The sequence below is a fragment of the Sceloporus undulatus genome, chromosome 4 (genome assembly GCF_019175285.1).
Source record: "Sceloporus undulatus isolate JIND9_A2432 ecotype Alabama chromosome 4, SceUnd_v1.1, whole genome shotgun sequence".
Classification (NCBI taxonomy): domain Eukaryota; kingdom Metazoa; phylum Chordata; class Lepidosauria; order Squamata; family Phrynosomatidae; genus Sceloporus; species Sceloporus undulatus.
The window spans coordinates 235729685-235745682 of NC_056525.1; the positions used below are offsets into that span (position 1 = coordinate 235729685).

Sequence of the window (15998 nt, forward strand, 5' to 3'; positions counted from 1 at the left end):
TCAACCAGATAGCCCATCACCTAGGGCTAGTTTTAAGGTATAAATTTCAAAACCTAACTTCTGCGCATACAGCTGGCACAGCCCAGCCCGGATACACACTTGCACTCCGTGTATATTCTGTGTCACCCTCAGACCTCCCAGTCTGAGCCACTCCAGCTTTCCACAGTCTTCTCCTCGCACAGGTATTTATAACCCCTAAAAATTCTGCTATTCCCTTCCATGTTTCCATTTCAGCTAGCTCTGTATACTGTGTTTGCTTTAATTTCTATATTGGGGGGGGGGGGGGGGGTGGGAATTTCACTCTACATTTTTCTAAATAAAACCTTTCTTTAATTGATAAAGAACCTGGAGTACACATGGTCCAAAGGTTATCTAAGCCTCTTGAAAAGCTAATTTCCCCAGCATTTGAAATATCACTGAAATATCACCTCACCTGTTCTTTGGATAACACCAAACATGTCCCAGTTTTCAGCCAAGAAATGTTGAGGGTATGAAATGCCTAGTGCAATCCTCTGATTCAGTAAGCTGTGTATTCCTACTGTATGTGTACCTGAATTTTTCTGGTTGTGTACACAATTTATGGGAATGGCTTCTGGGCTGACAAAAATTTGTACAACATAGCTCTCCCCTTTCATTTGATACTGAAGAGAGAAACATTTGGTGAGAATTCTCTTTCCGTGATCATTATAGGTGTCTTACAGGTTTTTCTTAAGTCTGATTTATTTATTTCAAAGCTTCAGAAGAACAAGCATGACATACTTTTTCTGAAGAGCAAGCATTCATTACCAGAACCAGTGCAGTTTATACATGGCACAGTTAGCTAGGACATAGTTTTCATGTGACCATGCATGGCTGGCTGGGATTAAAAAGTACACAAAAAGCATATGGTTGTGTAAGAAAATGTTCAGGAGGTACTCTGAGGAAGTAGAGGTCATTTAGAGTACCAGCATGAAAAGGCAATTGGAAAACCAAAAAAACACGTGGCATGCTAACAGCCTCCTTCCTGTTGATCTGTCTGCATTTTAACCCCAGATTTTTGATAAGGATGTGAAGCTATCTTTCTGAACTACTGTTGCTGACATTCTGAGCTGAGCCTGGCTGTGCAAACATGGCAAACCAGGTGCTTAGAATTCTCCAGTCTCCTCAAGAGATCTCAGGTCTGGTATGCAGTCAAGATGCCAGAACTGTTTGTTTGCTATGTGCACAAACTAATTTGCATAAACCTCCTGTTTAGGCCCAGAATTATGGTCCTGAATCCTGTTGGTAAGCCCAACCAGATCCATTAAATCATTTACTCTGTGGTAAGTCACTACTTAGGTAAATCATATTGATTCAATAGATCTACCCCAGCTGAGACAAGTGAGAGGATTTAGACCTATGTCATTTTCTTTTATGAAGCTAAGTACAGCACATGCAAAATATGAGCAAACTATCCAGTGTTACTGTTCTTCATCTGTGCATGCAAAAAGGCAACAGTTTGCTTCTTTGTTTTATTAAAATATTGTTGTGTGCCTTCAAGAAATTTCTGACTTATGGCAACCCTAACAATTTTGATGAGGTTTTCATGAGTTTTTCTTAGCAAGATTTGTTCACAGAAGGTTTGCCATTACCTTTCTCTGAGGCTGAAAGAGTGTGACTTGCCCAAGGTCACCCAGAGGGTTTCCATGGCTGAATGAGAATTCAGATCCCATTTCTACTGTTGTAATCCAACACACTAATCACTAAATCAGTTGGCTGTCAATGATATGATAGCTGTCTATAAAGGGATGCCATACAGAAGATGAAGGAAGCTTGTTTTCTGCTGTTGCAAAGACTGGAACATGTTCCAGTTGATTCACTTGACAAGAAAAGAGATTCCACCAGAACATTTCCCTCATTAATGCAAGAAATATTCAGTAGTGGAATTGGCTGCATAAGAGGGTGGTTAAGCAGAGGTTCAATGGACATCTCTCAGGAGTGCTTCAGTTGTGTTTTCCATCATGGCAGGAGATTAGACTGGATGGCTCTTCCAGCTGTTAAGATTCTATGATTTTATGTTGAGGAGAAAGTTTTTGAAGGTTTACCATGTGAGGATGAATCAAATCAGGATGGCCTTAAACACAGCTAAGATAGGGGTCTGATTTATTTGCTAGCTGATACAATAATGTCCCCTTTCATCCTCTCTTCCTCCTGTCCAGCCACAGCAGCTGATGCAACTTATATTGTATGTCTTGAGATGTAATTAGTACCAAGTACAAAATTAAAGTGAGTCAAATGAGGATACAGATGGAATATCTGCACTGCACCGATTAGGAGAAGGCTGTGTTCTGACTCGTTTTTGGGAACGTTCTGAAATTTACTCTGGAGCAAATAAATGGGCTTGTATAAGGAAATTCCCTCCAGAGAAATACTTTCTCCCAGCCCAGCCCTGACCCACTGAAAGCTGCTTATGTGTGAAATCACACTTCTTGTGTCCACTATTTGATGTTAATAGTATTATTCAAATTTTAATTTCTGAGTCAGCCAACACAAGAAAGTAGCCACATAAGGTAGAGGAACAAAATGAAACCATTGCCCTTCCAAAATAGAGCCCTGCCCTCCCCCATGAAATCATCCAAATTTCTAGCATTGCAGTGCTCACATTCCCTTAGTGTTGCTGCTGTTGATGCTGGTGGTGTGTGTGTCTTCAAGTCATTTCCAACTTATGACCTAAGGGGGACCTAGCATGGGGTTTTCTTGGCAAAATTTCTTCACAGGGTGTTTGTCATGGTCATCCTCTGAGGCTGAGAAGTATGATTTGCCAAAAGTCACCCAGTGGCTTTCAATGGCTGAGATGGGATTCAAATCTTGGTCTCCTGGAGTCCTAGTCCAGCAGTCAATCCACTACACCACACTCTTTTGTTAACTTTGCCAATGTCTTCTCTTTGCATCCCTAAACTTTATTACTAAATCAGTATCCAAAGGAATCTTTGAGATGAACTAACTGAAAAAAAGAAGTTGGTAGCATGAGCTTTCATTGACTTGAGCCTACTTGTCTGAGGAAATAGGCTCAATTCTATAAAAGCACATGCTACCATCTTCTTTCTTTCAGTTAGTCTCAAAGGTGCTACAAAATCCCTTTGCATACTGATTTTTCCAGACTAACATGGCTATGTCTTTGAATTCTATTACTAAATGTTCAACTGAAATTTTAATTTAATGCAATGCTGAAAATTTGGCAAATGATGTGAAATTTCATTGCAGAGGGGATAATTCATATATAGGTCAGTGCCCTCATTTTGCTTGCTACTCCCCATAGCTACATCCCTGGGCCAAAACAGCTTACACCAAAGATAAGATATTTTGTGAGCTTGGAAAAGTTATGGATTTCAACTGTCAAACCAGAATGGCGCCAGAAAAAATCTATAATCCTATAAGTAATGCTTTGAAGCTCTGGATTTGTCGTAGTACCTGAACCTAGTTCTTCACTGTGGTGATAAACAAGTGATTGAACTGAACTACATCCCCTATGAGCTTTACTAGGAATTAAATTAGTCAGTCCAAATAAATTTCATTCATTTTTAAAGTGAATGAAATTCCTAATTTGTCTTCCTCCAACTCATACCTGGATCTGGGTTCCATTTACCTTGCAGGCTGACTTTTTGAATTTTCTGATGGCAATTCTCAGCTTTAGCTGTTGTGTACAAAAATGCACAATTTGAGGGTTAATGTATGCAATGGAGATGAGAATGTTCATTTTTTAAAAGAATCACAGAAAACAGTGTTTAGGATTGAACATATACATAACTGTCATAGACTGATAATGGAGGAGTGCTGGGAAGAGTAACCTTTTTTTAAATGTATTTGTATAGTCCCAACAGTAATTCTTCCAAGCTTTAGAATACAATGATATATCTATCCCTAGAATTTTCATTTGACTGAATTCTTCACTCTGCTTAAATTTCAGTGTAACATAACATAAAAACAGATGAGATAGATCAGTGGGCAGCAAGATTTTAAGTTAGCCTTCTCTGTGACACAACAGTCTTTGCTGCTTGTAAGAGTCACATCATTCTTCCTATAAGCTGTGCAGACTAGCTCCTCATGAGATTGCAGTGTTCCTCTGTATACAGGTCAAAGCTTCGAAAACCTACTTTTCTGGAGTAGATTGTTGTTGTTGTTGTTAACTGCCTTCTAGTTGACTTTGACTCATAGCAACCTCATGAATGAGTAACCTCCAAGCCCCCCTGTCCTCAACTGCTCTGCTCAGCTCTTGCAGGCTCAGTGCCATAACTTCCTTGATTGACTCTATCCATCTAATATATGGTCTTCCCTCTCTTTCTGCTACCTTCCACCTTTCCTAGCATTATTGTTTTTTCCAGTGTGTCATGCCTTCTCACGATAATAATAATAATAATAATAATAATAATAATAATAATAATAAGGATTTATTTCTAGCTCGCCCTATAACAGAGAATCCGGGCAGTTTACAACAGTAAAATACATCAAAGTTACAATAAAATCCAAGAAGAAAACAATCCTCATACCCACCCCCATTCCCAATTCTAAAACAGGATTAAACAATCATAGTATAAAAGCATTAAAGACTGTAAAAATATAAAAACATTCAACTAGAATTTGGAGGAAAATAAGCAGATGAGGCCAAAGTATGACAGCCTCAGTTTGATCATCTTGGCTTCCAGGCAGAGTTCTGGCTTGATCTGTTCTAGGACCCATTTGTTTGTCTTTTTAGCCATCCATGGTATCCTGAGCACTCGTCTCCAGCACCACATCTCAAATGAGTTTATATTCTTCCTATCCTCTTCCTTCAATTTCCAGCTCTTATATCCATGTTTATCAACCTATACTCTAAAGTGCTACAATTCCAGTGTGACTCCTCTAGCGCCTCCTGTTGCATTGTGGGATTTGCAGTTTTAAGGAGGGGTAATTTAGAATTCCAGGCTAGATTTCTAAATACTCTCCCCTTAAAACGGCAAATCCCACAATGCAACAGGAGGCAGCTAGAGGAGTCACACTGGAATTGTAGCACTTTAGAGTATAGTGTGATAAAATCAGGGTAATAGGGAATACTGTGGCTTGGACAGTTCTAAGTGTTCAGTTCTATATCTTTACACTTTAGAATTTTGTCTAGTTCTTTTATAGGACTGCTCTTCCCAATCCTAATCTTCTTATTTTTTGACTGCAAGCTCTGTCCTGGTCAATGATGGAGCCAAAGCATGAGAAATCTTTGACTATTTCTATTTCTTCATCGTCTGGACTGAATTTATGTAAATCCCCTGCGGTCATTATTTTTTTAATGTTCAGCATTAAACTGCCTTTGCACTTTAACTTTCCTTAGTAACTGTTCCAAGTTTGTTTCTGAATAACAACTCTGAACATCTCCCAGATTGGCAAGATTCTCAGTAAAATTTAAATACCTGTGCCTGCAATAGATAGATAGACAGATAGATAGATAGCAAGTATTTAAATTTTATATTTTATAAATATAATAAAATATTTTATATTTTATAAATAAAAGTACTGTAGTGCCAGTGTGGTTTCTGTGGTTTGAGTATTGGACTAAGACTCCAGTTTCAGAATCCCAGTTCTACCACAGAAACCCACTGGATAACCCTGGCAAGACATTCTCTCAGCCTAAGAGGGAGGCAGTGGCAAATCTTGACAAGAAGAGCCTAGGAAGGGGTTTGCGTAAGTTGGAATCAATGTAAAGGCACATAACAACCACAACAGCAACAACAAAATGTATTCTGAGTCTGTTTACTTTGGTCCAGTGTATTTCTCTAAACCTGTGATTGTTTTCAGCTCAGACTCCTGTTTGTCCTCTGTAAATAACTCCTTTGAGCGTCCTCCTTGGCAGGTTTTGAACAGCTGAGAATAATCTCCATGCTGAGGAAGCATCACTGGTTCTGTGTCATCCAGATCGCTTTTGACTTGAGGCTTTTCAAGGCACTTTACCAGAATTAATTAATTCTGGCAAAAACATGTGCCAGATAAATAATAATTATCCTAACCCTCTTTGTAGACTGGGAGGGAAAGGAGGGGGGGGGGGGAAAAAACCCGAACTGTGAGACTCCACAGTTTGCCCAGGGCAAACACAACAAGCAGGAGACACAGCAGAGAAGAAAAGGCATAATGAATGCTGACTCCCATCTCTGAATGCTGAGTCTCAAGCAAAATGCCTTCCCAGGCAGAATGTGTCTCTTTTGAGGGAAAGGGCCTCAAAATGGTGTCAGCGGTGCTTCTCTAACTGTGGTACAGTACAAACGTTTGATTTCTTTTCTCATTATTATTATTTTTTGCACTATGCACCATTCAGAACTAGAAAGCAAATAAAAGAAAGAACTTCATATAATGCTTAGTTAAACTATGGGGCTCATTCCCACAAGATGTAACGATGGCTGCAAATGTAGCTTTAAAAGGAGCTTATATAAACTAATGGAGGTTTGGATCATCAATGGCTATTAGTCATGATGGCTGTCTATGGTATTCGCTGGGGTTTGGTTCCAGGATCCCCCATGGAGACCAAAATCCTTGGATGCTCAAGTCCCATTAAATACAATGGCATAGTAAGATGGTGTCACTTGTATAAAATGGCAAAATCAAGGTTTGCTTTTTGGATTTTATATATTTTAAAATATTTTCAAACTGGATGCTTGAATTCGTGGATAAAAATAAAAATAAAAATTCCCTGTTGAAACAGCTTTATTGGCTGCCAGTTCGTTCCCGGGCACAATTCAAGGTACTGGTTATATCCTACAAAGCCCTACATGGCTCAGGTCCACATTATTTGGCAGACCGTTTCTCCTGGTATGAACCTGCCCAGACTCTGAGATCCTCTGGAGAAGCCCTTCTCTCCATCCCAACACCTTCACAAACACGTTTGGTGGGGACACGAGAGAGGGCCTTCTCAGTGGCTGCCCCTAGACTCTGGAACTCCCTGCCCCGGGAGATAAGAACGGCTCCCTCCTTGATGGCTTTCCGATGGCAGGTGAAGACCTATCTGTTCAAACAGGCATTTAAGGAATCACTATAAGAACAGGCAGGAATGTTGGACTAGTTTAATCATTCTGTTTAATGCATGTCATTTATCTATTTATTTTTAAAATGTTTTAATTGTACTTTTTGTTTGTTTGTTTGTTTTTCAATTGCTGTGAAGCCGCTCTGAGTCCCAGTCCTGGGAAAAGAGCGGGATATAAATAAAAATGAATAAATAAATAAATAAATAAATATTAATGGCTATGGAGGGCTGACTGTATCACTTCCAGAATCAGAGGCAATCATTGTTGTTTGTTTGTTTTTGTTTATTCTATTTATATGCCACCTTTCTCCCAAACTGGACCCAAGGTGACTCACAACAGATTTTGTTGTTGATGCTGTTGTTGTTGTTATGATGGGTGTGCAATGAAACTGATTTACGGCAAACCTGCTGTAGGGTTTTCTTGGCATAATTTATTCAGAGGAGGTTTGCCATTGCCTTCCTCTGAGGCTGAGAGAGTGTAACTTGCCCAAGGTGACTGGCTTAGTTTCCATGAGTGAGCGGGAGATTTGAACCTGGTGCAACACTCAAGCCATTGCACCACACTGGCTCTTATTAGAGGCAATGTGCCTCATTGTATTAGTCGCTGGGAAACGTCAAATGGAAGGTGCAATTGCATTCATGTTCTGCTAGTAAGCTTCCCGTAGGCAACTGATTGGCCACTGTTTCAGCAGAATGTTAAATTAAAGGGACTTTGAGTCTGATCCATCAAGACTCATCTTAGGTTTCTCATGGTTGTGTGTGGCACAAGCAATTTTATAGGTTTCAAAAACAATTTTCTTATTCCTTATTATAGTCCAATGCTATCGTGGTCAGTAGCAACCCTATAAGTGAGAGGAATGGTGTGACCTCTGGTATGGGACGGGGTGTCAGCATCTTTACCCAGCCCATTTGAAATGTGTGGCTCCATTTTTGATGTGGTCTACCCTGCAAGGCTTCTCCTTTGGTCTAAAATCAGAGGTGGCCAACTTGTGTTGCAGGGGGGACTCTGTCCCCATGCGCAAATAGTGGGAATTACAACACCACAGCCTCTCTTGGGCCACATGTTCTTCTCTACCACTGTAAGTGACACTATAAGTGTGGTTTCTTACCAAGGATTGTAATGGATTGTCTAGTTTTCAAACTTCCATGTCCCATAATTCTCCTAGCAAGAAACAGGATGCCATAAGTTGTTTTCACTGAAGGTCAGACTTCTAACTGCACCACGCCCTTTCCTCAAGGGAGAGCTTTTTTTGATTTGGAATAGGAAAGGGAAGAAAATGGGAGTCATTTTTTGCAAATGAGGCTGGCGCCACACTATAGAATTAACACAGTTCCACACTGTTTTAACTGCCATGGCTCCATTCTATGGAATCCTGGGATTTGTAGTTTTGTTGTGGCACCAGAGCTCTCTGACAGAGAAGGCTATATATCTCACAAAAGTACAAATCTCAGAATTCCATAGCATTGGGCCGTGGCAGTTAAAGTGATGCCAAATTGCATTAATTCTGCAGGGTAGATGCAGCCTGAATATGAAATGCCTTGGCATTTCCCCAATATTCATTAAATGTGCTTTAAAAGCTGGAATGACTTTCCTGGTGAGCAGATGGAGGCTCCTTCTCTCCAGCCCGATCCCGATGTAAATGGCAACTGAAATTCTCAGTGTGTCACTTGTTTATGCCAACATGCCCTTTTTAGGGTTGTCTGGCATTTTTCAGCCTGCCACTTGTGCTCTTAAGAAAGCAAGCAATGGGATTCAGCAACCTCCCCACAAGTTTTGATAGTCTGTGGAGAAGTTGTGTAAAGGTGTCACTGGTCTCATCATCTCACTGTCAAAGTGGTCTGTGGCACTGTTGTGCAATGTTAGAGAAACTAAGTATTGCCAACACTGAGCTGGAAAGAGCAGATGCCTGGCATGGCATCTTACAAACCAGTGTGCCAACACAGCAGCACAAAAGACTGAGCCAGATCCTTATGTTTTACCTAGAGAGGATTTGTGCATCTACTCCCTTGGATTCTTTCCCAAACGCTTTGTTGCTGGCCATGCACACAAAAAAGTAACTGATGTTACGAGTCATCTTCATCACTCTTAGCTAGGACAAATAATGACTTATTTGACTGTCAAAATCAGCATTTGCTCTCCATTTTCAATGACGTATCCTCAGCCTCTAGGTCTTCTGCATAGTTTGGATTGCAAATGGAAACAAATAAGCCAAGGACTGCTCATATTCTGATTGTGTGGCTGGAGCATACTGCAGTTACTTTACATAATTCTACTTCTGTGATATGGATTTTATTTTGCTTTTTAAAAAAGACAGACCAGGGCAGCAGATGAAGGGGGAACAAGATGAAGCCTTAGAAGTTGGAGGATGTGAAATGTAAAGATGGAAATACTGGGAGCAAAATTAGGGGATCTGAAAGAGAAAGCCTGGAAGAGGTGTGGAAAAGTGGATTTAAATCCATATTGCTAGCCATGATGGAAAATATTTTCTCCTTAAACCAGAGCTTGAAAAAGTTTCTTTTTTGGACTATAATTTCCAGAATCTCACATCCAGCATGGCCAGAGATAATGGGGCCAGAAATGGCTGGGAGATCCTAGGCACAGTATTCCAAAAAGGGGATTTTTCCAAGCTCTACCCCCTATACAGGCTTACTTTGCACAACCTGGAGGGGTGGAAATGCTTAGAAAATCATGGAAAAGGCTCAGTTAAAACCTCTGACTATATGGCTTGTCTATCTTTTATCTGTCAGTTAGAGTATAGCCATACTGGTTGGGGGATTCTGGAAATTGTAGTTAATTTTCAAAGATCTGTTTTAAACTTCCTCTCTTTTGGTTTTTTCAGATTTTGCCATATTTACTTGTTTCTCAGATCATGAGGGCTAGAAGCTTGGGACTCTTTAAATGAAAAATTGTCAGATTCAGGAAAGAAAATTCTGTACAGTGTACCAAGTTCTATGCTAGAGCAGTGTTTGCTTGCACTGCGGGAAGAGATACAGATCTGGCTCAGTTGAAGGCATGGAGCTGGAGTTTTTCTGTGCTCATGTTAAGAATTGATTATTTCCCATGGCATTTGCTTTGCTGCAGTTTCTCAGTGTGGCTCAAGGCAAACCACTTAAATTGTCTTATCTGTTCCCCTGTCTCTTCAAACTCATAAGCAGGCATCTGTGGGAAGAGAAAGTAGAAGTTATCATTTGTACAGTTCTTTGAAGCCATCAAACAATATGCAAAGATTGCAGTCTCTAACGCTATTACCTATTATTACCACCATGGGCAAATTGTGCTCCACTTAAGACACATCTAGAAGCAGGAACATTCATCTATCTCAGTACACTCATTCTCCCCAAGGCCATTCATTCCCACCTGTTTAGCTAATTACATTCCCTGCCATGTGTCTCCCCAAAACAGGTATGTGCTACCTAGCCACAAAAGTCATAATGAAAGCACATCATCCAGCAGATTGTAGGGAAAGAGAGTCCCAATAAAATACATAATGTTCTCTTCTCTCCGTTTAAAAAAAGAATGCTGTGATCCTCTAATATGGATTAAAGAAGGGACTGCATTGCAGTTTACAATAAATAAAACAAATGGTGAAAAGACTGAAAACCCTTCCAAACATTCTTACATGTGTCTAGCACAGATCCTCAAAGCATGATTTGAAAGGCTTTTGACTTTTGCAGTTTTGTAGAAATGTATAAAGGTATATCATTCTGACCAATAAGTATATTATGCTGGGTCCATTCTGTCTAATTGATATGTACGGCCAAGTTAGTTATGTAAGGCAGTTGGAAGAAATGTTTTGCCAACAGTCTCAAGAATTTGATCAGGAGGGCTTTAACCTGAGTTACATGGGGGAGGGAAACAATATTATGGAAGGCAAAGGTGATGGAGAAAATAGTCAAACTGACATAGAGGAAACAAGACAAATAGTGCAAGGACCCAACAGTGGGAGGCAAAAAAAAAAAAAAAAACTTGCACAGGCAGCAAGTAAAGAGGACCCATGGTCTTTGATATCTCTACATTAATGCACAGAGCATGGGAAATAAGCAAGATGAACTGGAACCCCTAGTACAACAAAGCAAATATAAAAGGCATCACTGAAACCTGGTGGGATGAGTCTCAGAACTGGAATGTAGAAATAGAGGGGTATAACCTTTGTAAGAGATATAGGCCAAACATGAAAGGAGGAGGAATAGTACTATATGTCAGAGATATTTACACCAGTGAAGAGATCCAGGATATCAATCATGGAAGCCAGGTGAAGAGCATCTGGATAAAAATTAAAGGGGAGGGAAACAACAAGGATGTTATGGTGGGATTTTACTACAGACCCCCCCCCCAGTCAGACTGAGGAACTGGATTATGTCTTTCTAGAACAGATGACCACACACTCAGAAAGGAGAGATGTAGTAGTGATGGGTGACTTCAACTATCCTGATACAGTGGTGCCTCGGGTTACGAAATTAATTCGTTCCGCCATTCCTTTCGTAACCCGAAAATTTCGAAATCACCAAAGGGGAATTCAAACAAATAGTGAGCATGTGTAGGGATAAAGTCAGAAAAGCTAAAGCACAGAATGAACTCCGTCTTGCTAGAGAGGATAAGAACAATAAAAGGGGCTTTTCTGGATATGTCCGCAGCAAAAGGAAGAAAAAGGAAATGGTAGGGCCACTCTGTGGAGAAAATGGCAAAATGCTAACAGAAGACAGAGAAAAGGCAGAATTACTCAAACCCTTCTTTGCCTCTGTGTTTTCAGAAAAGGCAAAGGGTGCTCAACCTGAGGAAATTGGAGCAGAAGAAAGAATAGGGGAAATTCAGCACAGACTAAGTAAACAGATAGTATAGGAATACCTGGTTAATCTAAATGAATATAAGTCTCCAGGAGCAGATGAACTACATCCAAGAGTATTAAAAGAACTGGCAAATGTAATATCAGAGCCATTGGCAATAATCTTTGAGAACTCCTGGAGAACAGGAGAAATCCCGGCAGACTGGAGGAGTGCAAACGTTGTCCCCATCTTCAAAAAGGGAAAAAAAGAGGATCCCAACAATTATCGTCCAGTTAGTCTGACATCAGTACTAGGAAAGATTCTGGAGCAGAACATTAAACAGAGAGTCTGTGAACATCTAGAAGGCAATTCCATAATCACAAAAAGTCAACATGGGTTTCAGAGAAACAAGTAATGCCACACAATATTTATCGCTTTCTTTGATAAAATTACCAACTTGGTAGATGAAGGGAATGCTGTGGATATAGTATATCCTGATTTCAGTAAGGCCTTTGACAAGGTTCTCCATGACATTCTTGCAAAAAAGCTTGTAAAATGTGAGCTAGACAAGGCGACTGTTACATGGATTTGTAATTGGTTGTCCAGCCAAACCCAAAGGATGCTCAATATTGGCTCCTTTTCATCCTGGAGAAAAGTGACCAGTGGGGTCCCATAGGGCTCTGTCCTGGGCACAGTGCTGTTCAACATCTTTATCAATGACTTGGATGACAGAATTGGGGGCATACTCATCAAATTTGCAGATGACACCAAATTAGGAGGAGTAGCAAATACTCCAGAGGACAGGATTAAAATTCAAAATGACCTGAATAGACTAGAAATCTGGGCCAAAACTAACAAAATGAAATTGAACATGGAGAAATGTAAGGTACTCCACTTAGGGCAGAAAAATGAAATGCACAGATATAGAATGGGGACACCTATCTGAACAAAGCTATGGCGCGTTACAAACCGCCCAAAATGGGCGGTCTCGCGCCGCTGCCGGTTGCTGCGTCCAGGAACCGCAGCAGCCAAACCGCGCGGTTCCTGGGCGCAGAAAGAAAGAAGGGCCAAAATGGGGCTTCTTCCTGTGCCCCGGAAGTGGCAGCCCAAGGCGCGAGGCGCACACTCGCGGCGCCACTTCTGGTGCATGACGTCTGGATGCTGTGTGTCCGCAATGTCAAAATGGCAGCGCCCATCTGTATGCAGCACCGCCGCCATTTTGACATACTCATTACATGCGAGGGGCAAGGCGCGTCAGGAAGCGCCGCCCCTTGCGCGTAACGACAGCGTCTCATTGGCACGTCTGTAACGCGCCTATGTGTGAAAGGGATCTAGGAGTCCAAGTAGACCATAAGTTGAACATGAGTCAACAGTATGATGCGGCAGCTAAAAAGGCCAATGCAATTTTAGGTTGCATCAATAAAGGTATAGTGTCTAGATCAAGAGAAGTAATAGTGCAACTCTATTTTGCTTTGGTCAGACCCCACCTGGAATATTGTGCAGTTTTGGGCACCACAATTCAAAAAGGACATTGAGAAACTGGAGTGTGTCCAAAGGAGGGCGATTAAAATGGCGAAGGATCTGGAAACCATGTCCTATGAAGAATGACTTAAGGAGCTTAGGATGTTTAGCAGGGAGAAGAGAATGTTAAGAGGTGATATGATAGTTCTGTTTAAATATGTGAAGGGATGTCATATTGAGGAGGGAACAAGCTTGTTTTTTGCTGCTCCAGAGACTAGGACCCAGAGCAATGGATTCAAGCTCCAGGAAAAGAGATTCCACCTTAACGTTAGGAGGAACTTCCTGACAGTAAGGGCTGTTCGACAGTGGAACAAACTCCCTCGAAGTGTAGTGAAGTCTCCCTCCTTGGAGGTCTTCAAACAGAGGCTGGATGGCCATCTGTCGGGGATGCTTTTATTGAGAGTTCCTGCATGGCAGGGGATTGGACTGGATAGCCCTTGTGGTCTCTTCCAACTCTATGATTCTATGACTTTTAGTTTAAAAAAATTGTCACAAAAATGTGTTGATTAATCTATGGGTCAATGTAAGTATTGTGCCTTATTAAAAACAGAACCACCCCTTCTCTGAGTGGAGTGGTGAAAGACAGGAGTTTAGTTCATCCCATCAGAGGAATCAGGCATTGAAGGATCTGAATAAGACATTTGTGTATGTTTGTAGCTTTACTGGTTTAAAGTCAGGCAAAGTTATCACATTAAAGTTAAAGGCTATATATAATCACTGCCAACATAGTCACCATGTTTTTTGCTTTGCCTTTTCATTCATTTTGACATTTGTCTGTTTTCCTAGCCCCACCTTTGCCTGGGCACCTTCCCCACACATCACATAGTCATGATTTTACGTCATTCTCTTCTCATTTGTCCAGCCTTTAGGATTAGCACAAACTATTATGCCTACTGGAATTTTGTAAGTTTTTTGGCATTAGTTTTCCTTTGCTTCATCCTTTACATCCTTTCTTACATGCACCTAAGTTTTACCCTCAACTTATCTATGGGTCATATCAAAATCCATAATTCTGGCCTCAAAGTCTGCCCTCAATTTATACATGAGGTCTACTAATAGTCGAGTATATATGACAGATAACTTCTGAATTTCAGGATGTGCAACACGCTTTAGAGAATAAGACATTGGTTCAGATCCTGCATCTTCTGCTAAGGTTCCCCAGTCATTACCATAAAGATCACAGTTTTGCTGCAGTAAACCCCCTGAAATGACCATTTTGCAGCTAGTGGAGAGAGGGATTGAAGACATATCTGTGGCTCCACAGCTGTGGATCCAAGAGAACAGCAAAATGAGGAGCTCCATTGTGTTGATTTGGATGGTCGTTAGTTTTGTCCACCAGAGCTTCTTTTTCCCCGTCCGTACAGCTGCCCCGAAGTTGGGTGCAACAACTGCCAAGTCAAGAAATCTGACTTATGTCCTGTGCCCTTCTGCCTATGTCCCATGGCCAGAAGCAGACTGATATCAACTTCCACCAAGATCTGCCATTATTGATGGGTGATCTCATTGATGTGCGTGTGACTATGCAGCATAGCCAGACATATCTCTAATCTCCTGTGCTCTCCATCAGCCACAGAATGGCTGTTCAGAGCAACTATCACAGCAAAACTGTGAATTGCTCAATTGCCTTTGGTAATTCCAGAGGGTGGAAAAGAATGCCAACCTCTGCAACTACCAAAAAAAAAGAGAGAGACATGCATGGACGTAGGTGGACTTAAACACACTTGTGTATGTCACTAACAGGATGTGCTCCATTGACTGTGTTTTGCTAGTGGAGTGTGTACTGGAAAAATAGAGAGATTAACACTTCTGTTTGTGTTTGATTTCACATCCCTTCTAAATAGCTAGCCAGAACAACAGCTGTGGATCCAAGAGAACAACAGAATGAGGAGTCCCATTATGTTGATTTGGATGGTTGTTAGTTCTGTCTGCTTTAACCTCTTTTTCCTTCTTTACAGCTGCCCCACGGTTGGGTGCAACAACCGCCAAGTCAAGAAATCTGACCTGGTGCCTGATGAAGTCCTTAAAAGAACAATTGACAGTCAGAGTAAACACAGCCAGTCAACACAGTAGAAGTCAGTCAGGGCTCCAGTGGATGTTGCGACAAAGAAAATGTGGTGTTAGAAGAGATGACTTGAGATATGTTGCTGATTGTCAGGTGGTTGTGTAACAGATGGTTATTCCAAGTATTCCAATTGCAGGCAAAGTTGAAGGTCTGACCTCTCTCTGAAGGTATCCTCCTTGTTCCTTAGAGACTGACAAGTGTAAGATCCTTGTTTTCCTTTTCTTTTAAAATGTTTTGTCCTGCATTGAAACCCCACATTTTGTAAATAAAAATGAAAGATCCACTGTAATTGTCTTCTTCATCATTCTCTTCCTCACCTTCTTCTCCTTTTGCTCTGAAAAAGTAACTGTTTTTGACTATGACTCCCAGGATTTTGGGAGTTACAGTCAAGAAAAGGAGCTTTTTTCCTGCTGAAAACATTCTTCACATTACATTGCATGGTCCTCCCTGAATCAGGGGATAGGAATCAGCTAGTTGTCCGGATGTACCTGGACTGCAACTCCCCGCAGTCCTAGCCGGCATAGCCAGTGAGTAAAAATGCTGGGAGTTGCAGTCCAGAAATATCTAGAAGGGCCATACTAGCACATGTTACCTAGATATATATTATTAAATGTATATACTGCCTTTCCCCCAGAAAACAGTGTTCAAGATGGT

The 15998-nt window shown here is 41.0% G+C and overlaps 1 protein-coding gene across 3 annotated transcripts in view; it reads left to right on the forward strand.

Annotated features, from left to right (window-relative positions):
- NSMCE2 (NSE2 (MMS21) homolog, SMC5-SMC6 complex SUMO ligase) overlaps window positions 1–15633 on the forward strand; it is a 302808-nt gene extending 287175 nt beyond the window's left edge. For all 3 annotated transcript variants that reach the window (XM_042465807.1, XM_042465808.1, XM_042465806.1), the window contains exon 7: window positions 15238–15633. In XM_042465807.1, the coding sequence (XP_042321741.1) occupies window positions 15238–15352 (115 nt within the window). In that variant the 3' untranslated portion in view covers window positions 15353–15633. The remainder of the gene's footprint in view (window positions 1–15237) is intronic.
- The last annotated feature ends 365 nt before the right edge of the window (window positions 15634–15998 follow it).